General features: G+C 43.6%; 2 protein-coding genes across 2 annotated transcripts in view; both read right to left on the bottom strand.

Annotated features, from left to right (window-relative positions):
• Positions 1-25,961, bottom strand: LOC129095374 (dynein heavy chain domain-containing protein 1-like). Its single transcript, XM_054603790.1, is given in 43 exon segments — positions 1-405; positions 492-631; positions 634-1,107; positions 1,549-1,689; positions 1,783-1,874; positions 2,749-2,959; positions 3,535-3,609; positions 3,718-3,891; positions 4,706-5,699; positions 6,477-6,655; positions 7,249-7,425; positions 7,515-7,613; positions 8,275-8,686; positions 9,483-9,902; positions 10,013-10,204; positions 10,289-10,417; positions 10,726-10,828; positions 11,118-11,286; positions 11,378-11,637; positions 11,753-13,178; positions 13,829-14,111; positions 14,200-14,359; positions 14,502-14,586; positions 14,671-17,806; positions 17,905-18,002; positions 18,099-18,224; positions 18,523-18,751; positions 18,884-18,969; positions 19,565-19,763; positions 19,986-20,113; positions 20,297-20,573; positions 20,708-20,833; positions 21,522-21,679; positions 21,868-22,111; positions 22,203-22,435; positions 22,589-22,685; positions 23,109-23,252; positions 23,448-23,705; positions 24,118-24,274; positions 24,420-24,530; positions 24,866-25,069; positions 25,153-25,347; positions 25,600-25,961. Coding segments are annotated over 43 exon segments (13,368 nt in total).
• The window catches only part of LOC129095279 (extracellular serine/threonine protein kinase FAM20C-like), a 38,264-nt gene that overhangs the window by 2,744 nt on the left and 8,458 nt on the right, over positions 1-27,062 (bottom strand). The window lies entirely within an intron of this gene.

The following is a 27,062-nucleotide window of genomic DNA, read 5'->3' as shown; positions in this document are numbered from 1 at the left end:
TCAGAGCATGCTCACGAGCCTCACACGCCTCAAACTACACAACACAGGATTCATCTTTGTGCGAAGAGGAAACGTGGTGACGATGTAAACATCTGCTAAACCCCCGACTCCACTCCCCCGCTCTACATCGAGGTAGAGCGGACAGCGATAGAGCGGAGACGACGACGGAGAAGAAGCGTGGACGTCTAATAAATGTGAACTTCTAGAAGGGAAGATGTCTGGGTCGGTGTTGGTGCTCCTGACTTGAGCCTCGACACAAACGAGAGGCAGTGAGCTGGGCTGCAGGGAGTCGGCCTCCTGCAGGGCTCCCAACTGCGTATCCCATGATGCCCCTCTCAGCTGCAGGCCGCACAGATACACAGCGTCCAGAGGGAGTGAGGCGGGGGAAGTACTGTCGCTCAGAACCTGGAGGAGAGAACAACAGGAGTTATAGAATAGATTAGATAGAAGGATAGAAGGACTTTCTTTATGATGTCATTGGTCTGCTTCACCTGAAAACGCAGCGTTATGTCACTGATGTATTTGCGGTTCACTCGAGCCGCCTCTCTCATCAGCGCCACCAGGAGGCCTCGGGCGTTTCTGAAAGCAGACAGACGGTATGCGCCGAGAGGATCCGAAGCGTTGCGGCGCCGAGATAAGAGCCGATTAACTCCGCCCTCCTCTCCAGCTGAGACAAGCCAGCGAGCTGGAGGAGGGGGTCAAAGGTCGCGGGCCGCTGCAGCTGCGAGAGGAGCGACGACACCAGATCGATGAGGTCGTCCCGCTCGGTCCGGAGGAAGTCAGAGAGGTGACCGTGAGAAACTGCTGCTGGATCAGTTCCCGTGTTTGTGAGGAGCCTCCTTAAAGCCTGCAGTCTGTGTGAAGCCTCGCTGGAGGCCGGCAGAGCGGCGGGCCGCTTGAGACGCGTGCAGAAACTCCTCGCTGCTCCAGGAGGAGTCTGGGAGGCCCGCAGGAGAACGTCCAGATTGTGGCTATTGATATCGATCATCTCAGCTGCCGCGTCTGAGCCGAAGCCCAGCACACGGGGGTCGTTGAGGCTCAATGGGTTTTTAAGATTCTGCTCCAACATCTGTCGGAGTTCAGACGAATCTGAGGACGCGAAACAGCCTCAATCAGAACATTTTACTAACACAGAAACAACACACTGATGCTCGTCTGTAGAGAAATGAAATAGGACCAGACGGCAAGCGTAGTGAAGTCAAAGCTTCATGTGTTAAAGCTGCATTCTCTCTGCTGTCCACCAGGGGGCGACTCCTCTGGTTGTATAGAAGTCTATGAGAAAATGACTCTACTTCTCTCTTGATTTATTCCCTCAGTAAACATTGTAAACATGAGTTTATGGTCTCAATCTCTAGTTTCAAGTCTTCTTCAATACAGCATGATGTTCATTTAGTAAATGATGCTCCATTTAGAGTCAAACAGACCATAAACTTTCTACTACTATTTGTCTGTAATGTTGATTTATAAATGTGACCTCATTGTAATGATGTAATTATGTAACTTGTAAGACGTTTACTAAAACATACAGCACCATCACAAAGCTCCTACCAGGATTCTTGGTAATATTAGAGAGGATGTGTGGTCCACCCCCCCACAGAGGTGACGCTCTGCTGAGGCAGGTCTTAGCAACGCTGTCCACCACCTCCAGATCTGCAGAGTCCAGAACATGGCCACCGTGCACCAGATTGACTATGAATGAAAAAGTAAGAACAAGGTTAAAGTTCACAGTAACTGAGCTAGAGGAACGGTTGTGTCTGTTATTAACTGTTATTAATGCTTCACCTGCGATGTACCGCAAAGCCTCCTCATCGTCATGGCAGATAGTAGCAACGTTATCGTGTGCATCCAGTAACGTCAGGAGGTCGTCCTGACTCCTTCAACACAGACACAAAGACACAATGTACAAGCAAGAACTCTGAATCCATCCTGACAAATCCACCATTTGAAGAACGCACCTTGTGTTGTCTACGACAAGACGAGACAACACCTGTAGCTTATGTTAACCCTCTGAACCCAAAGCAGTTTGTGGGCCTTTCTTTTTGCTCCTGTCATATTTTTCTCTCAGTTCCCTTGAGTTTCACTTCAATATAAAAGTCCTGTATCTCCATGGAAACAGAACAATCATGACTAGAAGTAGAGAGAACTCAAACAAGTCTTCAGTGCAGAATAACAGTTATAATGACGTAAATCATAAAATAAAGAAATAAATGCAAGTTGAATAGCTTGATAATTCATTTTTTTTTAAATGGAAAACAGTGGAATCTATATATCCAACAATGTTGGGAATTGTTTTCACTTCCAATATAAATATTTAACTATTTACATGTTTACAACCTCCACGTCCAGCCTCTCCTCTCTGCTCTGTGTTCAGCAGTTCAGTCAAGTTTCACAGATTTGTTGTCACATGACTGTTGGTCTCAGATGAATCAATCATGACTTCATAGTTTCACCGAGGAGCTCAGAATTTAATGTTTTTTACAGAATCAGTTTTGTGCAAACGGTTTATTTGGGGCGAAATTTTAAATGAGTCATGTAGAATAAAATGTTTTCGATAAAATATCAAAATTTTAAGCTTCGTTTTGGCTTCTTTTTCTGAGAGAGAGAGATGAAAATCTGACAATAATTATGGTTTTTAAAGCTTCTTGTTGTGATAAAGGTGTATCTTTGGCTGATTGTTTAAAGCAAACATGTTTTTGTGCTTCAGAGGGTTTAGCTTCACTACACAGTGCAGAGGGCTCGTGTCCTCACCAGCTGTAGCTCCTCCCCTGACCCTGGCCTTCACAGGTCAGCCTCTGCAGCAGCACAGAGTGGAAGACGGCACAGCGGAGGAGCAGCTCCACGTTCTCTGCTGAGAGACGCTGGACGACGGACAGCAGCTGAACCAAAGAACCGCTGAGCTCCTCCTCCAGATCACAGGGAGACTCACAGACCAGAGACAGGGAGCGCCATCGCACTGCAGCTACAATCAGCATCATTATGATCAAATCATGTCTTCTTAGTGTAGGATCAGCTGTGAATGTCCATAATGACATCTCTATCATTCTGTCTTATGCCTTTATTACTTAATGCTATCACTGACATTAATGCTTTTCTATCACCTGTGAAAGAATGATCCATTTAATGCTCTGTTTGAGTTTGACCTCCTGATTTTGTATGTCTTATTATTTCGTATTTATTTCATATTTCTGTTTTTATAATTTGTTTAATTATGTTGTTATTTTTATTTTTTGTTAAATGTTTTGTCTGATTGTGCTTTTATAGTAAAATGTCGTTTGAAAACGAGATGTTACATCTCAAGGGGTTATTCCTTATAAAGAATTTCAATATTACAATTTGAGATAAAACCAAGAGAAACAGAAGTTATTGTTTTACCTGAAGAAGTCAATTCCATTTTTCATTAATTGAATTATCGAGACAGAAAAATACAGAAGATAAGAATGGATTCGTGGCGCTCTATAAAGAACAGAATAATATCTTAGTACCAGATGGAGGCAGTAGTTGCATAAAGCAGTTGTGTAAATATTAAACATCTACCTGGTATGGAGCTCGTTGCGTATTCTTGAGTTATGAACCATAATCTGAATCCCGGGTGAATCAGCCGTCGCTCCCCTGTGGGACGGAGAAGCAGACGGATACTTTAAACAGAAACACTGGGATGTAAACTTCTGTTCACGATAACGAACTCAGAGTAGATCTGATTCTTGACGGACCGCCTACCTGTGAACGAGGAGGTCAGCTGACTGAGGTGAGCCGCTACTTTACCGTCAAATCGCTCCAACAGGTGACACTCGTTAAAAACCATCCAGTGTCCGTCGTTAACGGCTCTGTGCAGCTTTGAGAGAACGACCTCGATGTCACAGAGAGCGCCAAACGAAACCACCTCCACCTGGAACCAGACCAGAAACACTATGAGAACCATCAGCAGAACATGGTCAAATGACCTTTATTCAACTTTGGTTAATAGTTATTTTATGATAATTAATAATGATTATTATATTAACAGTTTATTGCATGTAATAAATAACATGTTATATATTATATTAAGCATTTGTGATTGATCACCAAATGATTTGTCATTCTTTAAGAAATCTTCTGTGAAACATTTATAAACATTATGGAGCAGATATTTGTGACATGTTGTATAATGGTTAATAAAGACTTTGTAAAACATATGTGAACATTGTTTGGATAGTAAGTGCTTTGTATAATTGTAAATCAAAACTTTGAACAACATCTAAGAAGAAAACATAGATATAAATGCTTTGTAAACCACATATTAACATTATTATTATTATTAACACTTTGTTTATGGTTTTTTATTTGGTTTCTGGTCTAATTAATGTTGATAGATGATGTACAAATCATTTGGTATTCATTAATAAATACTTATACATATATCTTAATGTGTGTAACAATAAACTGTTTATAAATAGTTTACTTATGTAATAAGAATGTAATTGCTGTTATCTCTTATAGCTATGATACATTATATCATCTATAAACTAATTATTTCATATTACACAAAAAATAATAATGAAATAAACAAATCAAAGCATTACTAACAATTAGTAAAAATTGTTTATCATTTCATTGTTTGTAAACTGTTAAATAACAGAAGTTTAGCATGTTGTTAATGCTGGTTATTATGAATAAAATGTTCTTTTGTTACGGTTCATAAACTGAAACAGAAGAATCTTTTGTGTTACCGTCTTTGTTTCTGCTTCCCGTCGGGCCAACGAGTTTATTAAGAGAAGAGGCTGAACGCTCCTCCTCTCCTCTCCTCTGTGACGAGGCGTCGTGAGGAGGACGGGCCCCTCGTGTTTCATAAGGTAACGTGAGAGGGCCTCTGGGTTCCCGGCGTGAGGGGCCTCCGTCTGTCCGGGCAGACAGAGGTGGTAGGCGGCCATGGCCTCCACCAGGCCCTCCAGACAGCCGGGCAGCACGGTCCTCCAGAGGAGCGCCCTCTGCAGGACGGACAGATGGGAGTGGGAGCCACACGGAACCGACCCGGAGACGCTGGAGGACGGGAGGCGAAGGTACTCCTGCCACTGGACGGGGCAAGTGGATAAGGAGGCAATCAACCCTCTGAAGACCGGGATCTCCTCGAGGAGGAGGAGTTCTGAATGGACATGAGGGGGGATCCAGCTGGGCAGAGTTCTGGTGGACTGAACGGGTTTAGTGACGGGAGGTTCTACGTCTCCGAGGCCCCTGAGGAACGCCACCCTCTCGGCCTCGGAGCAGAGCCGGTTGTGTTGGAGCAGAGCCGCAGACAGCAGCAGCTCCAGGACGGAGACGTGGCTCTTCATGAGACACGGCCGGTACTGATCCAGCAGCTGGGCTACCATCCGGTTCATGACCTCTGGTGTTACCCCCCAGGGCAGCTCCCCAGTGCACACCATCGGCCTGTCCTTCACCAGGAAGGCCTCTTTCATAGCTGTGATGAAGCGGCGTAGGGAGAAGTAGTAGGTCGGAGAGAGGCGGGACACGTCCTGCAGAGCCCGGTACAAAGACCCAGCCAGCCTCATTAACCGCCGCGGTGCCGACAGCAGGGCCTGGTGGTGCTGCAGCTCCTCCGTCAGCTGATGGACCTCAGCCTGCAGACGCCTCATCACATCCTGACAAACAGCCACACGGGGGAGGAGGGCGGAGTCCTGCAGCAGTGAGGTGTTGGACTGAAGGATGTGGTCCATCAGAGCGTCCTGAGACAAGACGGATACATAAACAGTCAACAGATGTTTATTATCAATAAAAAGGAGAGCAGTCTGCTTTAGTTTCACTTTTGATTTCATTGAACACAATCACAGAAGCCCAACACACGATCAGTTTCAGATCAACGCCACACATAGGCTGTATGTAAGAAGTGGACGTAGTCATTGGTTTGTGGACTGATTTATTAAGCCTCGAGTTCTGCGATTTGGCTGTCACCATGTTGGAACACGATGTTATTGATCACCAACGCTACATTTTACAGATTACATGTGAACACGTCATGATAACGTTAGAATTTACCTTCAACCAATACTCATTTTCACTGAACAGAGCCTGAACGCATCATAATGTAACTGAACTGAACCTCCGTTCTTTAACTGTTAGCGGTGCTGCTAACGTTACTAGCTCTCCTGTTGGTTTAAACACAGGTTGGTTGTTTACAATGTAACATTATCAGAGATCAGAGACTAGAAAAGCATAAATGAAGTCCTTTTACTGAATATTGGAGGATAACGATCGTCAATAAAACTTTATTTAACTCTGTGATGGCTGATGTTAAACTGAGTGATTAATCCAATTGTCTCCAATTCACAATTTTTGATTTTGGTGCATAGTTAAAAAGAAAACCGCGGCTATTGCTACGCCACAAACGTGTTTAGTTCAATAGAAAAGAAGCCCCACACATTGCCTTCACTGAATCATGGGAGACTTAACAACCTACAGACGCAGTATCTCCTTGAATTGATGGTACACGGTGATCTCCTCACCTCTTCTGAGGCCAGTCTCTCCTGCAGCAGCTGCTTGTCATGCTGCAGCTGCTGGTGTTGAATCAGCAGCTTTTTACTCTCAGACTGCAGCAGCTGTGTCAGCATCAGCTCCTGGATCTCTTCTGAGCTCAGAGAGAGGTCGACCACGCGTACCAGAGCCAGGATGGACGGATGGATGTCTGCAGGACAAAAGCAGGAAACACCCAGTGAGACATTCAGATGAGTTAGGAGTAGGGATGAGTGTCGTTAGGATGTTATAGATACATCGATGCTCTTCTTTTTGATTATTTTGTTAGAAAAACAGACAATTCATTAAGAAAAGAATCAACATTGCTTCATTATTTTTGTATGTAGACAAATAGTCTTTCTTGAGCAGCTTCAGTTCAAAAGTTCAAAAATCTTTAAAATACATTCTGAGCTTTACACTTATCTCAGTGATTATCTTCTTCTTCTGATCAAACTAACGATACTGGATTTTACTGATTTAAAACCGGTTCCTGTTTAGAACCGGGTTTCAGGGGCATCCCTAGTTAGTGTTTCTTTCGTTCCTTTTTGTATTCAGATATCACCATGTTGGGATCTAACTCCTGATGAGTTATATAAACCATAAAGAGCAGTCTGCTGTGTTACTACTCTGTCTTTATGACTTTGTATCATCAAGACAAACTCCTGTAGACTTCTTGAATTTCCTTCTGCTGCAAGAAAAAATGGCAAGTAATGGACTATAACAGAAAACTACCCCTGTTTGGTTGTATTGACTAATCCTTCTTACCGGTGTTTATAAGCTGGACGGGCAGATTGGTGCTGAGGAAAAGGCAGAACTCAGGGTGGGTCGGCCGAACGCTGCGTTTTAACCCTGGAAGCAAACACGGAGCAGAACGTTCCAGTCTGGACAGAAAGTGTGGACTTGGAGTCGCACGTTCCACATGAGTCACCAGGACTCTCAATCCTGCAAAACAAAAACAAGGTGGGAATGAGTCACGACTGGAAAAAAAGGACACTGTAACTTAGAAAGTGAACAAAAACCAACTATATCACCTCTCTCTGCAGCCCGGTCCAGCTTGTCCTGCAGCTCTGGATCATCAGCACAAACCACCAGCTCACACTCCGTCTCCTTCTCAAGCTCAACGTTCTCTCCTGCAGAGAAGAGCTTATTTTTCAGGTTTTAAGTTTTTAACAATTAGGCAAATTGCAAAAGGTATTAGTTACTATTTCTGATATTTTATAGCCTTGGCTACTTTTTATTTTTAAATGTAAACATTTCAATTACACTCCCTTCTTATGCTGTGTTCACACCAAATGCAACTCAAATGTTTTCGCGTGACGACATTACAAAGTCAATGCCTGACAATCCTCCTTTCCGGCGCAAATGAAGCAAATTACGTGAATAAACACAAATAGTGACAAAAAAAATGTCTTCTTCTTATAGGATCAGTTCTGCATGTCCATAATGACATCTCTAATTCTATAACATCTATCATTATGTCTTATGACTTTATTACTTAATGCTATCACTGTAAGGCTTTATTATAACCTTGTAAAGAATGATCCAATTCCATGCTCTTTTTGAGTAAAACCTCCTGATTTTGTTATTCTTATAATTTCATATTTAGTGTTTTTTTTGGTCATATTTGGTATCATTTAAATATGTTTTTGTTACATGTTTTGTGCTTGTATTCTGTAATTATCGTATCAGATTCCCCTTGAAAACGAGAACGGGGTTTTTCCTCATGAAATATTCTCCAATAGACTTCAAAAACCAGCCTCGTGTGTAGGATGTGTTGAGGATGGAAGGTACCTGTGATGAGGCAGCTTTGAGAGTTCATGTCTAGGTGTTGCTGGGTGTCTGCCAGTAGAGGCCAGCGCTGCACGCAGGCCCTGCTGGAGCTCCACAGCAGCAGCTTCACCACCAGTGTGTCTGTCGGAGCGTCCTGGTGAACACCTAAAGCCCGACCCAGAGGCCTCTGCAGCCGCTCGGACACGGGGAGGGGAAAGCCGAGAGGCAGGTGAGGAGGTGGGGAGTCAGAGTGTGTAAACAGGGAGGTTCTGGGGTCCTCGGGGTTTATGTCCATGCTTCCTGTCTCACATAGCTTCCTCCACTTGTTCAGCAGTTGTGTGCGAATGTCAGGTCCAAAGGGGCCCAAATAAGAGATGATGGCAGCCAGAAGAAGAGCATCTCCTAGTAAGGATTCCTTATGTAGCTCTGCCTCCTGAGGGGGAAACAGAGAGAGATTAAGAAATCATTTAAATAGAATTATTTTTTTTTTAAATCAACACACAATTACATAATTAAAGCTACTACGAGAAGCTTGATTTTGATTTTGTAGTGTTTCTGATCACCAGAGTCCCTCTTATTTAACTCCATCAGGGTCTGACAGTCTGCCCCGCTCAGTCCTGGTTCTGGTTCTCCCGTGCCTCCCTTCCCTCTATCTGACCCGGCATTAAGGCTCCGACCTCAGGGTCAGGATCATTTTCTTATCTCGTCTACAATAACATGTTTGGAATCACTGGAAACTAGAAATCCCGATCTTTCTAAATCACATTAAAGCACCATGACTAGAAATGCACAGTATTTACAGCCACACTGACATAAATCTATTTTCCTGACAAAATATTTCACCAATGCCTCTGTTATTATGCCAACAACGGATGATTTCAATTGCTCACATTAAAGTTGGGGGCGACAGGAAGTCAGAGTGAGCTTCATGGAGGAGTCAAGTGTGGCTGACGTACACTGGTGCTGGATGCTTAATGCTGGATGATCGTGAGCAGAGAGGAAAAGCTTATTCCGTCGGATAGTTTATGCCAGCTCTTGCTGGTTTCTCAAGATTACCAACTCTAGCTTTAGGAGTAACTCTATAGAAATATACAATCTTCTCTCTGATGGTCTCATTTTCTGATGTCGGACATATAGAGGATCAGGACTAAATTGAGACTGGTTCAGAACCAGTTCCTTGTAGTAGCTTTAAGTGGCATATTTCAGTATATCTGTGAGCTCTGTGTTACCTGAGCAGCAGCCCTCCAGGCTCTGACATGTGTCTCCAGCTTCCCTGCAGCTGAAGCAGCTTCTCCCTCTGCGCTCTCAGCTGTGTGCAGTTCCATCAGTTTCTCCTCCAGCTCTTTTCCTACCAGCTGCAGTTGAAGCTCCAAGTCCTCCTGACGACGGTGTGCATCCTCCACGCTCTGCCTAGCCAGGTGCAGTCGACCTCGGGCCTCGTCGGCCAGCAACTCCAGCTGCCGTTTGACCAACAGTTGGTGTTGCATGCAGCAGCACTCGTGCACAGCCTGGACCCATCGACACAGGGACTCGCAGGCCTTGCTCACCTCCAGCACAGACTCCGGTGCAAACTGTGGGCTGTGAACTATCTGTCCGAGCTCCTGCAGCTGCTCATTTGTCACGCTGTAGCGGTCAAAGAATTCCAAATCCTAGGAGAGAGACAGAACATTAACAAGAAAGCAATCCCGTAAGACAGCCTCACTGAATGTTATAAACTTCCTTATGACAGATAATATCATCATTATTTATCCACACACACCTGGAAGAAGTTGGATTGTCCCAGAAGCTGCCTGGCGCTCTCCCAGCCTGGTGGACGATTAAACAGCAAACAGATGGCGTCCATGACTTTCACCACTCCGTCAGGTGGATCTCTGTAGTGACGCACCTCCTCCAGGTCTGATGGATTCAGACAACTGAGAATCTTGAGGCCTGACAGGAACACAGGTTCCACCTAACAAAGAGATTTAAAACATTCTTTTTTTCTTTTAGGTATATCTTATGTTTGATTTCGGATGTTGATAAAACATCCATCGACCTGTTTCTGGGCGTGATTAATCTGCTCCTCCAGGTGATACAGCTCGTTCTCCTCTGCCACACATTTCTCCTGGGCCTCCTCCAGAAGGCTCCTCTGATACTCAGCGGCTCTGAGGAGATCTTTCAGGCGCTGCAGGATGTAGAAACATACCATTTATGAAAATATATTCAAATTGCAGTATCAATTGAGGTACATATGTAGTGTTACTTTAACATAGTCTGTTCTTTAAAAGTGAGTAGCAAAGAAACAAATGTTGCTGTGGAATGAATAAATAACAGAATGTTCTTCAGCCTCTGAATATATTGCTTACACAGTTGTTTAAATCATGTTTGACTGTGGTGAAGAATAACTCTTGTGGTATATGAATTGCGGCGGTCAATACTGCTGCAGGCGGAGCAGAATATTGATCCCACTAGAACTGCTGTGCTGTATATTACCTGCTGAGTCTCAGAAACCTTCTCCTGCAGGCTGATGAGGTGCTGTTTGCACTGCGAGGCGGTGCTGTCCAACGCATCCCAACGAGACAGAACCGTGGCAACTCTGAAAAGTATGCAATAGTAAGAAAACAGTTACAGCATTGTGTTTGTTTGTTTTTTAAAAAGACACAATGGCAGAAAAATATATTTAAACCTGTAAAGTCTGATGCAATCCAACCAAACAGCTCTGCAACAAATGCAACCTTTGTTTACTTTTGTTGCAACCAGATATTGCTCAGGATATAAATTGTTGTGCAGCTATCTGATATTTATTTATTTAATTGTAAGTACAGTGTCAGGTCGCTTTGTCAGATGAAGCTAGATCGCAGTAGAATAATAATGAGGAAGACTACCTGTGGGCTTTGCTCTGCTGCAGATTGTGCAGATGCTTACAGAGGTAATCAAAGTTGTCAATGAACTCCACATAAGTCTGAGGGCTGAAGGGCTGAGCTCCTAGAAGGACAGACGCATGCTGACATGCAGATAGATGGATTAATGCCATGGCCACAGACAGGCCGTCCTCTAGACAAAGAGAAAAGGACAGGTCTTAGTACAGCAGGGATATATAACAAGACTGGTACAAACTGGTAAAAACATAGTGTTACAGACTCACGTTGGTGGACTGACTCACTTTTGTGTGAACTGGTTTTGAGGCACTGAGCAGCAGCTTCCACTAGAGACTGGTTGGACCAAGGCTGGTAAACCTCCACACAGCTACTGAAGCTCAGGGCCTTGGACAGTTGAGTCTCTAGAAAACACATATTTACATTCCCTCCATGGAGGCCACTGTTGTCCGGTGTCTCACTGCTGTGTGTCGGGGTGAAGGGAAGCAACAGGAACACATGCACATTTCTGTGAATTTGGCTCAAGTACCTTTAAAAAAACAAAAAAAAGAAACAGAATGAGAGCGTTTTATAAAGATTCACTTTTTTTTTCAGTACAAATCAAGCATAAGGACTAATGGTTTAATCAGGGATTGTCCTCTTACTTCTCAAACATCCAACTGTCCATCAGATATCTTCTGGACTTTTTCCCAGTAGTCACTCTGGAAACCAGTTTTCCCAGCTCCTCGTCTGTGTAGAGTCCTGGGTATGTCGGGTGAGCCATCGCCACCAACAGCTCTTCTCTGACGAACTGGCTGATCCCTTCATGGACCAGCACGATGACATTAACTCCATCCACTCTAGTTTGATTCCCGGCTTCTTTTAGGATGTCAAGCAACGTGTCCTCGTTACCAGGATGAACCTCCATCAACTGGTAACCCGTTAGACCGGCAGCTAAACGCACGTTTGTCTTGCGACCCGTGCCTCTGTCTGAGCCCATCAGCACTCCGTGACCTCCAGGTGTGAGCAGCACCCTGAGGACATGCAACAGCTGAGACACTCTCTGTCTGTGGACAATGCATCGGTCTGCAATGTTGTAGTTGTCATTAACTTCCTGTCCTTTGTCCTCCTCTTTTCTGTCCATGAGTGCACACAGATCCTGCATCAGAACATCCAAGTCTCTGCCCTGATAAGAAGCGCTCCGTTTAAAATGATGTTGCGGATTCATTGAAGCCTCAGAGAGCTCAGGACCGTAAACACGCTTAGCCATGACGTCCTCCATATGCTGAAGAATCTGGGGTTGCAGAGGATGTGTTTTTAAACGTTCCTCTAAGCAAATGTTTCCAGACAGAAGAGAAGGTTCAGTCAATGTGTGGGTTTTCTCCAGATCTGACTGAACAGCTGGTTCTGGCTCTTGAGGCAGATGTACTGCATCTACACTCTGACATACTGCCTGAGTTTTTCCAAAGTGTTCCGTTGCCGTCTTGGCTACGAGTGACACGAGAGTTTTTCTTTCGTCCTCTGAGCAAAACCTGTCACTGAATGTACGCATGCACTCGTGCATCCAGAGATGAGCTATGTGAAGGACGGATGGAGGAGGAAAGCCTGGCGGTGAATGCTCTTTGTTCTGTATGATCCCTGCGTCCGGCTGCCACAAGCACATCCCCCTAAACACCTTCTGAAGGTCATGATGGGAGAATATGAAATAAGGCCTCTTCACAGAAGACTGGAACTGGTCGCTTACTGCTCGATAGAGATGTTCAGTAGCAGTGATGATGCAGCATGACATATCCTCACCGCTCTGCTCAAGCAGCGAGTCTTTGAGCCAAGTTTTTAGCCGAGGAGAATGGATAGACAGTATGACGTCCATGGATAGGCTCGGCAGCACAAAGATGGAGAACAGGCGTGAGAGCCTGGAGGATATAACCTTACTGTGGTGATTGCCAGATCCAAAGACGCAGCAGGTAGCCATGTAGCTGACGGCTCCAGCACTTAACAACTTGAAGAGGTGGGTGTCAAACGTTAGAATCTGTCCCATTGAAATACTCTGTCGTAGCGTCTCCAGAGCCGCTGACGTCTTCCCAAAGACATCTATCAAAGAACGAAACATTTATTACGTAAAGCTTCACACAGTTCAAAATCCTAACAGTTCTCCGAAGGTACATTGTGTTGTGGAAACAAATAATACTATACTAATACTGACTGAGATGAGTCCAAAGTGAGCGTTGAAATAACAATCAGATGACAAAGAGTGTCTTTGTGATATTTTATTTCTTATAAGAAAGAGGCAGGTTTACAGGATCACACAGAACACGACAAAGTATGTTCTGGCAAGCCTGCAAAGTAATGCACTGAAGAGAAAGGCTGCACACTGATATATATATGCTTTAACAAGGATGTCTTGTTAAAGCAGACATGACACAAAGGTTTTGTTATGTCTGCTATGTTTCATTTTGGAGAAGCCTGAGAAGTGAGTAATAAGGCAAGGCTGAGAAGAAGATGATCATGCAGGCGTGAAGGTAAATGTGTTCACATGAAACCTTCATACTCGGAATGTAAAGGACAACCCAGGACAGGGTGATCACGGCTACATGTCAGTGTCTGCAGACTCTGTTCTGATTTAGTATATCTACTGGCCGGTGGACATAAATCCGTTACACAGTATATCTTCAAACATACACAAATGTAAATTACACAGTATAACTAAAACCTAAATTTGCCATTACATTTGTCCTACTCACCACAGGGGGCTTCGTGCAGATCATCCAGAAAAAGAAGCAGTCCTGGCTGTTTTGTAACTGAGCCCAGAGTGACCTCACGGTTCTTCTTGCAGCTGATGTTACTCAGAATAGTACGCAGCTCTCTGGAGCTCAGGAGCGGACTGGCTGGTAGGTTGATGTGTGGCTTGTCAAAACTCAGCAAAGCTTTGCACAGAGTGGATTTTCCAGAAGCGGGCTCTCCTACGACCAACACCGGCTGGTTGGCCTCCAACAGGAGCTTCAGGAGATAGCTATATTCCTCATACTGCAGGAACAGATTAAAGACACTTGTTAAGTTAAAATGTTTAAATGCAGTGAGGACCACATGTACTTTCATTAAGTTCAGGACAAACCTTGGGGGTGATGGAATTTGTCAGCAGTGTGTTCTTGGAGCTTATTTTGCTGTCGATGTTTAAAAAGTGTTCAAACACGCTCTCTTCATCAGGAACCACAATTTTGTACCGGCAGCTAAACAGCACTTGACGGGCTATTAGGTCAAACTGTGGCCGGTGGCTGAAGTAAAAACATAAAAACACAAGAAGAAAATTGGTGACTTAGAATCATTTTGGGGGCTTTTTGTCAAATAAAATATTACAGCAATAAATGAATAAATGTGTCCATAAAACAAGTTCCATACAGACGTTGATGATCTTACCGAGGATGCAGATGTCCACCAAACCCCCAAATATAAGCCACCAGAAAAAGGTTCCTGGCCTTCAGGTCTTGTTTACTGTGGGGATCTGGGGGAGGATAAATATTAATAAAACTAAAGGTACTACTTTAACTAGTCTGTATGTTTATGAGGTTATATGTTCTGGTCATACCTATTTTGTCCTTTTGTGGTATTGGCTCAGCTTTTTCCACTTCCTTCCCAAAATGCTGCAGGAGAGCACGTAGGATCCGAACAAATGACGTGATTTCTTGCAGTCCGTATGTGACGCTGTCAAGAGATTCTCCTTCATTGTGGACTGCAGAGTTTAAAGCCTTTTGTCTGAGCAAACTAAGCGTGCTGGAGAAAAGATCTTCAGCCAGAAGATTCCACATTTTCAAGGTTCCTCGATCCTGTTTGTGTTCAAACGAGAGAGCATCCATTTCACTCTTCCACACGGACTTCCACAGATCAGTGGCTGTGAGGTAAACAAGGCTGCAGCGGGTCACTGCAGAGGGGCTGGCATCACGGAGGTCAGTGACCTCCATAAGGAGCTTGAGGTGTGATTGGGATGGCAGTGTTTCACCCGATGACAGGCACAGAAATGGGTCCTCGGGACTGCACATTGTAGTCAAGTAATCTAACCAGCCGGGCCGCCCCACAGGATTCCCATCCATTACCAACCATTTCACAGCTGTATGATCGCTCCTCTTCTTTGTGTTGCATTCACGTCGTTCTGAATCCCTCAGCACCTTGGCAACAGCTCCATCCTGCCATCCTCTCTTTTCACAGAAGCATCCAAATACCTCTTTGTGGGACATGGAGTTAGGAAATAATACCACAGTTTGGACAGAGCTCCAATTTGAAGCAGAGATCTGTGGATCCGCCTGTTGGGTATCTCCTTCGATGATAGTGTCCTTTTCAAACAGATGTTCCACTGCCTTGGCAGCCAGATGATTGAGTGCTCCAGCTAGAACACGGTAACAGGTTGTCTTTCCACCACCTGAGGGGCCTAGAAGCATAACTGCCTGAGAGGATTTCATGGTCTGATAGAGTGTAAGGGCACTGCTCATTAGTTCGGCGTCGGAGTGAAACCCTTTTCTTTGTAATTCTTCTGTAACTGCATCTTTCAGTTGAGTCTTTTCTTTTTCCCCAATGTACTGCTGGAAAAGAGGAAACTGGCTTGCTATAGGGAATGTGTCCTTTAAAACGACGTAGAACTGTGATGCTTTCTTGTGCTCATAAAGAAAAGGTAGGAAGACAGACAGAATGGCTTTGACGATAGCAGTCTCCTCCATTAATCCCTGCACGATTGACAAGTGAGAACGGCGAAACCTGGGAGGCTTTTTAGTTTCTTTTCTATCCTTTTCAACAACTCTGACAGTCCCACTTTGTGCACTTTCTTGAGGCCCAAGATCAGCTTGTTCTGCAACTGCTCCTTTGGCCTCGACTGAAATTTCTCGTTCCCTAACACTTTGTTGGAAGTGTATTTCAGAGGTGGAGATGATCTTTTGAAAGAGAACAAGGTAGCAGCTCTGTTGGCCAGAGAGGAAATCGGGCAGACAGAGAGAATCCTCCACCAGGCTGATGAGGGCCACCAGACGTCGACTCAAAGACGTGGCCTCTGAGAAACCAATGGAAATCAGCATTACTTCTGCAATGATCCTGTGATCTGGATGGGTTAACGCAACAGGTCTTGAGGCACATCGCAGACTCTCTGGAACCTCATTCCCCTTCGACGAGATGAGAACACATCCGTAGCTCAGCCCGGCAGAGAAGCTTTTACCTGCAAGTACCATGTGACGTTCTGAATCAATAACGCTTTGGCAACCTGTGACCTCATCGACAGTCCTGTCCCTTGGCTCCTTATTCACTCTCTGATTCTTCTCTCTTGTTAACTTAGAGAAGGACTGGTGGATGTCTACTAGATGCTGCCCCAGTGATGATAGGACCCCTTGTGTCAGTAAGTCCACAGAGTCCAGCAGAAGCCATGCTCCAGTCTGGAGGGCGCCCAACAGCATCCGTTGAACATCACCAGCTCTCGTGCCTGGACAACATTGCACATTGACAACCTGACGCCCTAACGCTTTTCCTAACTGGACCACAGTCGTTGTCTTTCCAGACATGCAGGGTCCACTCACAAACCCACATCTGTAGCTCGTCAGAGCCAGGAGAATCCCCAGTACCGCCCGATCTGTGGACGGAGTATGAACCATCAGCCAATCTTCTGGACCAAAATACTCATAATCATATTGGAGTCGATGGCCCAAGACATCCACGTAACATGTTGGATCATCACTGCCTACAGGACTCCTATCCTCTGAGTTTATATGGTACTTCATTAAACATAGCCACTCAAAAGACGAGTCCAGCACACATTGTACCTCCGTGAGTCGAGATATCTGCTGCGCATGCTTCATCGTTAGTTGCACTAAAGCACGAAGACACATCATTGTGTACCTAGAAACCAGAGATTCACGTTTAGCCCCTGTGACTCCATCTCTTATGGCACAACAAAGGGTTTTCAGTTTTTCAGAGTAGAATGCCTTCATGTTGCTCAGCTTCACTCGGAAAGCTTGTAGGACAGCCTGGCACCAACCTGCCTCCTCAGCCACCAGCAGACACTGAAGAGGATATTCAGACAGCAGATCCAGCACAGAAAGTATATTTTTCCTCCTTTCAGAACGTTGGAACAGGATCTCTCCAACCTCTTTATCGCATGCCAAATCCTGACTTGGTGGTTCAAGCTGTTTTCGCGCAATAGCACATTGTTTCATCTGTTGTACCATGGTCAACTTTAGCTGTTTCTCAAAAACACAAAGCCAAACTAAGGCATTGAGATTTGGTTCCAAAGGAGACGTAAATGTAATGTGCTCCTGGAGGCTGCCAAAAAACCCCAGCACCTTCATCTGTCCGTGGCTCTGAGACGTAGCCCCACAGCTCTTTACACTGTTTACATTAGGTGACATTTCACAATCCACTTCGAGCCAACGTATCCCTTTGAAGCATTTGCGCACAAAGCGTTGCAGTGTGAAAGGCGTTGGGTGAAAGGAGAGCAGTTGGATCACTTCCCTGTCGCTCAAGAACCAGAGTCTTGGAAACTGTTCACAGAGGGTCTTCAGGAGGTCCACCATCTGGTTGGAAACGGCCTCCATTGTGGACAGACCATCGGTGAGAATCTGACAAAGGCTACCACCATGGAATCTGTCATTTGTCTTCTTGGATTGAACAAAGTTCAACACATGAGGGTCACTTGATATAGAGAGCATCATTTCCTTAAATGTCTCGTCAACTGGTTGGAATCGCTCCAGCTATGAGAGTAAAAAAGAAGAAACATTTATCTGGCATATATATACAAATATACCAGTTTCATAGCATTGCATGGATGTTTGATACCAAGGGGACATACCAGGTCCACTCTCTGAACACTGAAGCATGTTTCATAGAACATCTTGGTCAGGAAGGCCCACACTTGCTGGTATCTTTCAAATAAAAAAAGTAGCTCCCCTGTTAATATTAAGAGGGAAAGCAAAATGCAAAACAATATTCATACCTTTTCTGCACTTATTTCGTTATTATTTTCATGTTGAAAATCCAACTTACTGAGATCTTGCAGTGATTGCATCCAATCTTCCATCTGCGGCCTGAAATCAACACTGTGTGGGGACGGCAACATGGTGGACAGCGCCATTAAATCGTTCTCTATCTCCGCAAAGTGTATTTCCAGACCTGAGTGAGAAAACCATAGACTGTAATTAAGAGGTGGACGTAGTCGTCATGACGTCACCCATTGGTTTGTGGACTGATTTTTTGAACAACCAGAGGAGTCGCCCCCTGATGGGCATTATGAGAGAATGCAGCTTTAAGAAACTTCCGCATTGGCTTCACTCTGCAGAACCGGAGGCTGCCGCATGGAGAAAACACAAAGCAACTTGAAAGCAGAATGTTTCTCCCTATCGATGGAGCCAAAGTAGGAACTGCTTACACATCTGTATTGTTCATTTGCTGGCTTGATATTCTGTCTCACCGATGAAGATGAATCTTGCATCTTTCCTGGAGTGCTGACTCGCATTTTGGAGATTTGAGACTGTGCCCTCCGTGGGCTTCTCTCTCTCTGTTAATCCATGCTGTGGCTCTCCAGGCTGCCAAACAGGCAGACTGAATTTATCCAGCTGGAAAAGTCTGACTTTCCATCCCTGTTGAAGCTTCTGGAAGGTCTGCTCCATGTTGCACTCTACTTGTGCATCCCTGCATACCTACAACATTATATAAGTAACAGTTTTCAGTGGCATATAAGGACAATTTGGTGTTTATTGAGCATGTTTTCAGCAGCAGATATATTATTTCAGTCATAACAGCCCAATGTGTAACATCTATCCTGCTCTCACCTTGGTTATTAGTTTCTGGTCGAATTGACGAGACATCAGTTGAGCAACAGTCACCTTCTTCTCCGGGACATACAGTTGGCCTATGTCTGTCAGATGGAATGTATTTTGAATATTTTCAGATATGCTGGTGTTTGCATGTAAGTGTTACAATCAACGTGTCTTCATACAGCAGCTTGTATGATAACTTATTAAGTTAAGTTATTTCTCATTTTTAGTGCGTTTTCCTACAAATGTTTGGCAACACTAGCGATAGAGAACTATTAAGGCAAAAAAATACTTGATTTGGTTTATGAAATTATTCTAGTTTTGTTTTCAAATAACTTTATCACTTTATGGTCTGTTTGACTCTAAATGGAGCATCATTTACTAAATGAACATCATGCTGTATTGAAGAAGACTTGAAACTAGAGATTGAGACCATAAACTCATGTTTACAATGTTTACTGAGGGAATAAATCAAGAGAGAAGTAGAGTCATTTTCTCATAGACTTCTATACAACCAGAGGAGTCGCCCCCTGGTGGACAGGAGAGAGAATGCAGCTTTAAGACAGGAAGCTTTGACTTCACTTTTCAGAGGTTGCCGTATGGTTACATTGGATTAAAGGTGCATTACTTATCGTAGGTATTAGTACAAAGAGTCAACGAGAACAACCTGGTTACAAAATGGGAAAGGAGTCTGACCTTTGAAAATGGCTTTCCAGTGTCTGTGTTTGAGGTTGTGGGCCTGCAGCTCGGCCAAGACAGCAACCTGACAGCTTGAGCTTTCCAGGAACCCTAAAGTCTCCTGAAGCACTGCATCATGGGTAGTTATGATACTAGTTAGAGATAGAGCTCGCTCCTTCCACTTGGAAATATTACCTTGAGCTTGTGAAACCACAACCTGACAGAAACATAAATAGAGATTTGTTGTTTTAACACACATCAACTTATAAGCTCAGCATCACTGGGTTTTTTTAAGAGAAAGCATGTGCTTCCAAAAGTCCAGCTTTTAAGGTCAACAGTACTTTTTTTATCCAAATAAATAAAAGACAATAAATAAAAGAGAGAGCAAATTCAAGATCAACTGTAAAAAAAATAAGAGAGGGTTGATTTGAAACGTTACCTCACTGAAAAACATCTGTTTCCATTCGTCCATCCATGTCGTGTACTCAGCTATCAGCTCCCACAACTCAAAACGGGCTTTGACCTTCTGAACATCTGTTGTCAAAATGGTCAAATCCATCGGATGTTCTAATGGGAGGCAATGAAACATAACGGTCTCATAAGACTGGGATTCTTTTAAATTGTAAAACTGTATTTTCCATGGTTGTTATAAGACCGTATTTAAGACTTTAAATACATTAACCAGTGGTCAAAGCTTCAAAAATATGTTTTTCTGGAAATCATGTACATGCATAATTGACACCATCTCACCATGAAGGTTTTGGCTGTTTTTACTAAGTTGTTCCAGCTTTGCAATGAGTCCGGTCACATGTAAACCCATGTGTTTCAGTTGGGACACCATGTGTTTTGGGTTCTGGGTCGGGTCGAGGAAGGGTCCAGATGTAGCTTTAGAGACAATACTTTTAAGGTCACAGGCCAAAAAGGAGAACATTGTGTCCACCGCGTCAGCCATTGAGGGAAGACGGCTGCACACAACGCTCTCTGCTCGCTTCAAGAGGGGGATGAAACAGTTCCACGTGGCCAGCATCTAAATACAGAACAGAGAAACACACACACACACACAGGTGGTGGTCAAACATCTGAAAATGTTGCATGAAACAGAGTTGCACGACTGTAATGTGGTTATTAAGGAGCATCATTTTCTCTATTATGCCCACAAACCTTTTCCTCCAAAGACACCTCCTGTTCAGTCATCCTCCTATAGTTCATGCAAACCGTGTCCTGGAGGGAGTGAACGTAGTCCAGACGGTTCTGAGTGTCGGCCAACGATTTCACAGACTCCCTCATCTGAAATAATGAGACAGATTTAGCATTTCTATCAATTTGATATGTTTATCATGGCAAACAAACGATGCTACATCGGTAGCGGTGCAACAGATCATAGAACTCACAGTTCGGATCGGATCACGGATCAGAGTGACGGATCAGATCAGCACAAAAAAAAGGGAAAAGCTTCTCGATAACTCCAATACGACATTCCTGCTCTGGTGCATAGGAAGGGATGTTTTTTTTTACAACATTCTAGTGCCTATAGACAAGGGTTATGGTTAAGTGAAATACTACCAAACCATAAACTCTCACTGTGACTTTGGAAAGTGTTTAACAACTCATCACCACAAAAGTTCACAAAACAACAGCCTGAATGCACTTTGCATCACCTGATCGTTCTCTGGTAATGGAATCTAAATTCAGAACCCTCTGACAAGACAAAGCACTTGGGATGAATAATTAAATTAAAGTGAATGTTAAAGTGAATGTGTGGCCATAAGAGAAAACTCACAGGATCTGAATCTTCCATCTAACAACCTTGTAAAAGTTAAACTGGGTAAACTAGATTTTTTATGAGACCTTCTTTCTTACCTTTTGGGATGTTTTATAACTTTTGCATAACCAGTAATTTATTTATCTTAAGGTTCTATGTTTATTTTCTTTGAGACTTTAATTTCTCCCGCATGTATCTAAAGAGTTTCTTTACCATGACAGCGTATGTCGAGAGGTCATGTAGGTCTCGGGGGTCCGCCTTGAGTTCAGCAGCAGCCTTCTCCAAGTCTGATATGAGGCTTTCAGAGTTCAGCTTTATCTGCTCCACTAGCTGCTCCAGCACTTCCTCCTCAACGCTCCTCAGCTGTTGTCCTTCATAAAAGAAACACACAGAGAATCAGAGCATTCAGCATAGAAGACAAAGTAATATCTACAACCCATTAAATGACCACACAGTTAACTATTTTACAAAGCCACGGAAAAACAACAGATAATCATTTATTTTAGGAAAAGTTGATTAATCAAAAGAGGAACCTGTATTTCTGAGATTTTAAACATACCTAGACGTTCCTTCATGCGGGTGCACTGGATGATGAACAGCTGGTTGGAGGTGGAGACTGATGAAGGAACTGTGTGGATTCTTTGGGTCCAGTGGAGAACCTTCTTTATGAGCTCCTCGTACAGTGAAGCAGGCCGACCCTTCATGGACTCCAGAGAGGTTGGACTCCACTGGCTGATGAACACATGGACGTCCACCAGCCACAGGAAGCTCTCACACAGCTGCTGGGTCTCTACTTCAGCTTCCTGTCCAGAGAAACAACGAGGTGTCAACTATATTTACAATAGCATTGATTATGCATTAACCATCTGCTGGTATTACATTTGAGCGTCTTGCCTGCATGATCTCTCTCTGCTCTTTCTCTGCTTGTCTTGTGACGTCATTGGTGCTGATCTGCCACTGCAGCTGTGTCTTGAGGAGGGGGTAGTAGCAGCCGTGCAGCCTGTCGCCCTGCACCGGCAGCAGGGTGGGTTTAGGAGTCAGCAGCCGGGAAGCTGACAGTTCTCTGAGGAACTTCCAGCAGCAGAACCTTCTGGGACCAGTCGCTCCATCGTTGATCTTATTCTCCCCTGAGAATTAAAACATATGCACACTCAAAATAATCTGTCTTCCCACTGATCATAGAACAAACGCATGTATGCAGCAACTTTGGGCCCATTTCCACATGAAAACTACAGGTTTTTGGGTCAACAGAGGCTGAAATCAGCTGAAGAAGGCCGTACCTGTAATAGTAGGACAGTCAGAGGTTGAGTCCTGAGATAAATCACAGGTGAAGAATATGTGGCTGGTCTCCAGGAAGAATCCACAAGTGTCACACATCTACCAGAGGAGAAAACCACATTTGACTTTAACGAGAGACATTTGCAATAAATGTAACGCAGTCTGTAATAAACACAACATATTAAATATTTTTAAAGTATTAATCCTACATAATTGTGGTCTTACTGAAAATGATGTCCTTATTGATGCTGTAGAGCAAATTGTATATATTTTATCACAATCTGAGGGTTTACATCTGTGCAGAGAAACCGTTATATTCACACTTAATCACATTTCAATGTGTTTTAGTAACCCAGTCATTCTACGAGTGCAAAGACTTTTAGAAAAATGAAATATCATGTTATAACTTTTTAAGCTGATTGTCACAAATGACCAGTTACATTAAATCTATCCATTTCCTGAGAGTTACAAATACACTGTACAGTATGTGTAGCTGTTTAAATGTGTGAATGTGTGGATTACCTGGATTAAAGAGTCGCCAGCCGTCAGCAGAGCTTCACTCACGGCCTCTTGGAACAGACGTATCGGTGGGTCCACCGTCAGATGACCATCGATACCGAAACACAGCTCAGTGTGGAACAGACAGCTCTGATGAGGTTTCTGCCTCTGACAAACAAAATACAACAACAGCAAACATTTAATTCAATGTTCATTCAATGGTATCTGATGATTCCTCCGTTATTTAATGGTAATAAAAAGGTTTAAACGGGGGTTAAAGCTCGAGAGCAGATTGTAATCTGACAATAGTGTTTGCTAAAAATGAAAAAGGCCATTGGAGGAGTAAACGAATGCTCTCCTCACCTTCACAACGCTGTTCAGAAAACATGCAACATCTTGTCGGACGACGGTGACGAGACTCTGCAGAGTCATCCGATTGACCAGAGCAGCAAAGTTGCCGAGTTTCTGCAGGACGCCTTCAGACCGGGCCGACTCCTTCTTCAGCTCCTGCTGGTGAGCCAGGAGGAGGTGAATGGGTTCGTCGCACGAGTTTGGAGTTTTTTTAGCGTATTCCATGTGAAGCTGCAGCTCCTGGCGTGTCCTGTAGCTGCCCTCTTTCACCTGGAGATAAAAGAACACCACTGCAATAAAACATATAAGCTCTACAGGGATAATATTTGAATAAGATATGTTCTAAAACATCCGTCATCTCTCATTGTTTTAAGAATATGACACTTTTGTAATGTATTTTATTGTATTGTATCCTAGTGTGCTGTACAGTGTTGTGCTAAAGTGCTTCCTGTAGCATTGTACTGATAATATTGGGCCAATAAATTGTAATAAACTGTCCTACAGAAGGACTACACAGGAAAATGAGCTTTCTATGTAACTGTGGAACATTTACTGAGACTGAAATGTTGATTAATGTGCACCCATCTATTTCAGAAATGTCTAATGCTTTCATTAAATCCACTCTTCACACCTTAACACAGGTTTGTTGTTGTTTTATTTCACGTATTAAACATCGTGGTACCTCATTGAGGATGACAGCGCGATGCTGTGATAGCTTCTCCAACGTCTGCAGAAACTCCTGCTTCACGGTTATCAGTTCATGGTTGAATTCCAGCAGTGTGAAGGTTTTAGACTCGTCCTGGGGCAGCCAGTGTGTCTCTTTCACTTCTTCAATTACCCTGAAAAAGATAAAGTATCACTGATGAGAACAACCAACGTTAAAGCTCAACATTTGTCCCATCTCACAGTGAGAAGCCCGGGTCCACAATCAGTACACAAAGGTCAACGGTAATACTGAGTGATTTGCAGGGCGGTGAGACTCACCTGGTGAACAGAAGAAGAGCCTTTCTGAACTGAGGAACAGCTGTCAGCAGAAGATCTTGCAGATCCTGACATTTGCGCTGAAAGAGGATCTTGTGCACATTTCTTTGCCATCTGGCATAAAAGAAACAATCAGAGAGAGCATGAGGGTACAACTACACAAAGGAAAGGAACAGCTTTAGAGCAACGAGTGATCTGTTAATCGACTACTTGTCATTTATTCAATTAATTGCTCACTATTTTGATAATTACACTTTTTCAGAAAAATGTAGCTTCTTAAAAATGAATATTTTCTGGTTTCTTTACGACTTAAGTTTTGGACAAAACGAGACATAGAGGACGTCATCTTCATTTTATAAACCAAACAACTAACCGATTACTCTAGAAAAAAATCAACAGATTAATGAAAATAATTGTTAGATGCAGCTTAACAACTTATATGTTCCTACCTGGTGAAAGCTTTCCGCAGTCTGAAGTCCCTGAAAAAGGGGATTTCCTTCAAAGCTGTCCACAACACGGACTCTCTGTACCAGTCCGCCAGACTGACCAGTCCTCCGTGACCCGTCTCTGTCACGTGAAGAACAGAGTCAGGGGAGAAGACGTAGTGCTCAGAACCGGCTTCACTGGAATGGACCACCCGCAGGTCATAGGGTCTAAAAGTGAAGAGGACACATCACTGTGCATTCATAGTTTAGTCTGATATTAAAGGGAGGTAGATGACCTTAGATCAGTTTACCTGTGAGAGTCTCCCTCCACTTCTTTCAGGTAATAAAGCTCAAATTGTCCCGGGTCTCTCTGGGCGAGGATGTGAACTACCTCTGTGCCGCTGAGAGGAACTTTATTCAGTTTGGTCTCTTTCACATTTTTCAAAGTCAGGATCTTTTTATCCTCACATATCGGGACTTTTATTGATTCATCTTTCTCTGCAAGGCTGAAACAATAAAAACTGAGTGTAAACAAGAGAGCAGTTCATTCAGGAGTCGTTAGTTTGGGGAGGAAAGTGTGTTAGCTCTTTATATCACAGTGTGACAGAGTTCCTATGATATACTGACAGCAGTGTGTTCCAGTGAGTCAAAGCCAGAAATGATCAATGTTTCGTTGTGTGACAACAGTATTTTATCATGAATTTAACATTTAAACCTTTGTAAGATGCAAATCTAATCTCTGTGATTAAAACATGTACCTCTGTGCTGTCCACTCATCAGCCGCTCTGATGGGGATGTCGGCCCCTAATGCTGAGGCCATAAGTCGGGGTCCTTCTGTCCATTTTGTCCCACCTATGGCTCTCCCAGGTCCTACCTGTGCGACCAGACGAGGGAGTTCCATCACTGATAAGGGTCTGTCGGCGGGGACGTTTCTGAAGAGGAGGCCTCGGCTGAACGGCGGCCCGGCCACAGAGTGAGAGCGGTCCGAGCACAGAGGCGGTAGGGTCACCTCAGGAGAGCGGCTCTTCTTCTTCACCTTGGATCCAGGCCTGGTGAAGTCTTTACTGCGGCCCTGAGACGCTCCATCGTGGGATGTTTTCTCTGAAGTGGCAGCGGACATGCTGCTGATGTCTCTCTATGAATACCATCAGCAGGTTTAGATACCACACGCTCTGTCCTTATCTACATCAGGACTTTACGCTGGGATTTCTGGAAGAAAAAATAGAAATTGTAGCTTAAATCATCCCCATATCATGCTGTACAAATCCTGTGTTGTTAACCAACCACATAACAGAAACTAGATAAGGATGTACATGAAAGGTCTCGATACTAAACAAACACCATCTTAAGAGAGGGATGAGCAGAATTACATTACATTACATTACATTACAGTCATTTAGCAGAATCTTAATAGAAATATCAGTTAAATGCCAAAAACACTGTTCAAAATCATTTGATGTCTAAATTAGCATTTTATATTATTATACTTTGGCTATGCAATATATGTGACTACAAAACCTGAAACATGTCACCATCTTGGCGTAAAACTGCCTTTTGAATTTGTAAAGGAGTTATAAAAATTAAGTTTTAAACTCTCTGTACTGGAACTGTGTTAAACTGCACCGTCCCTATGACAAATAATAAGTTCATTAGCTTATTAATAAAGCTAATTTAAACCCTTTTACATCCAGGTCACATTAATACTGAATCTAAATGATAAACATTAACCTACATTAAGACCTAACCAACAGTCATTAAGCACTGGAGTAGTTTTATATGAATAAAACACATTTTATATGAATAATATTACACTTTACTTTACAATCATTTAAATCACGTGAAGTTTAGCTCCGTTCAGAACGCGTGACGCATCAGCTTCACATGGATGAAGAGAGCAGGTAGTTTATAAAGCTGTTAAACTACTTTAAACCAACTAACTATCAAACAGAACTGAGACTTCTAACTTGAGGCCTCCTCACCTGTCGCTGTGTTTGTCGTCACCTGGAGACAGGTTGGCCCGGTGACGCTGAACTCTGCAGTTAAGTATTCTGAAGAAACTTTAATAACACAAATGCTTTATGTCTGCTGTGAGACTGAGAACCTTCCAGAGGTGAAGAGCAGTTTAAATATGAACCCATGAACAACCTGAAACCACTCTGTGTGTTTCTGCTTTGTCCCTGTATGAGAAGATGAATGCATGTTTTTGATGTTGTGCAAATCA

This window comes from Anoplopoma fimbria, chromosome 9 (genome assembly GCF_027596085.1).
Source record: "Anoplopoma fimbria isolate UVic2021 breed Golden Eagle Sablefish chromosome 9, Afim_UVic_2022, whole genome shotgun sequence".
NCBI classification, from domain to species: Eukaryota; Metazoa; Chordata; class Actinopteri; order Perciformes; family Anoplopomatidae; genus Anoplopoma; species Anoplopoma fimbria.
This window is presented reverse-complemented; position numbering and strand designations above follow the sequence as displayed.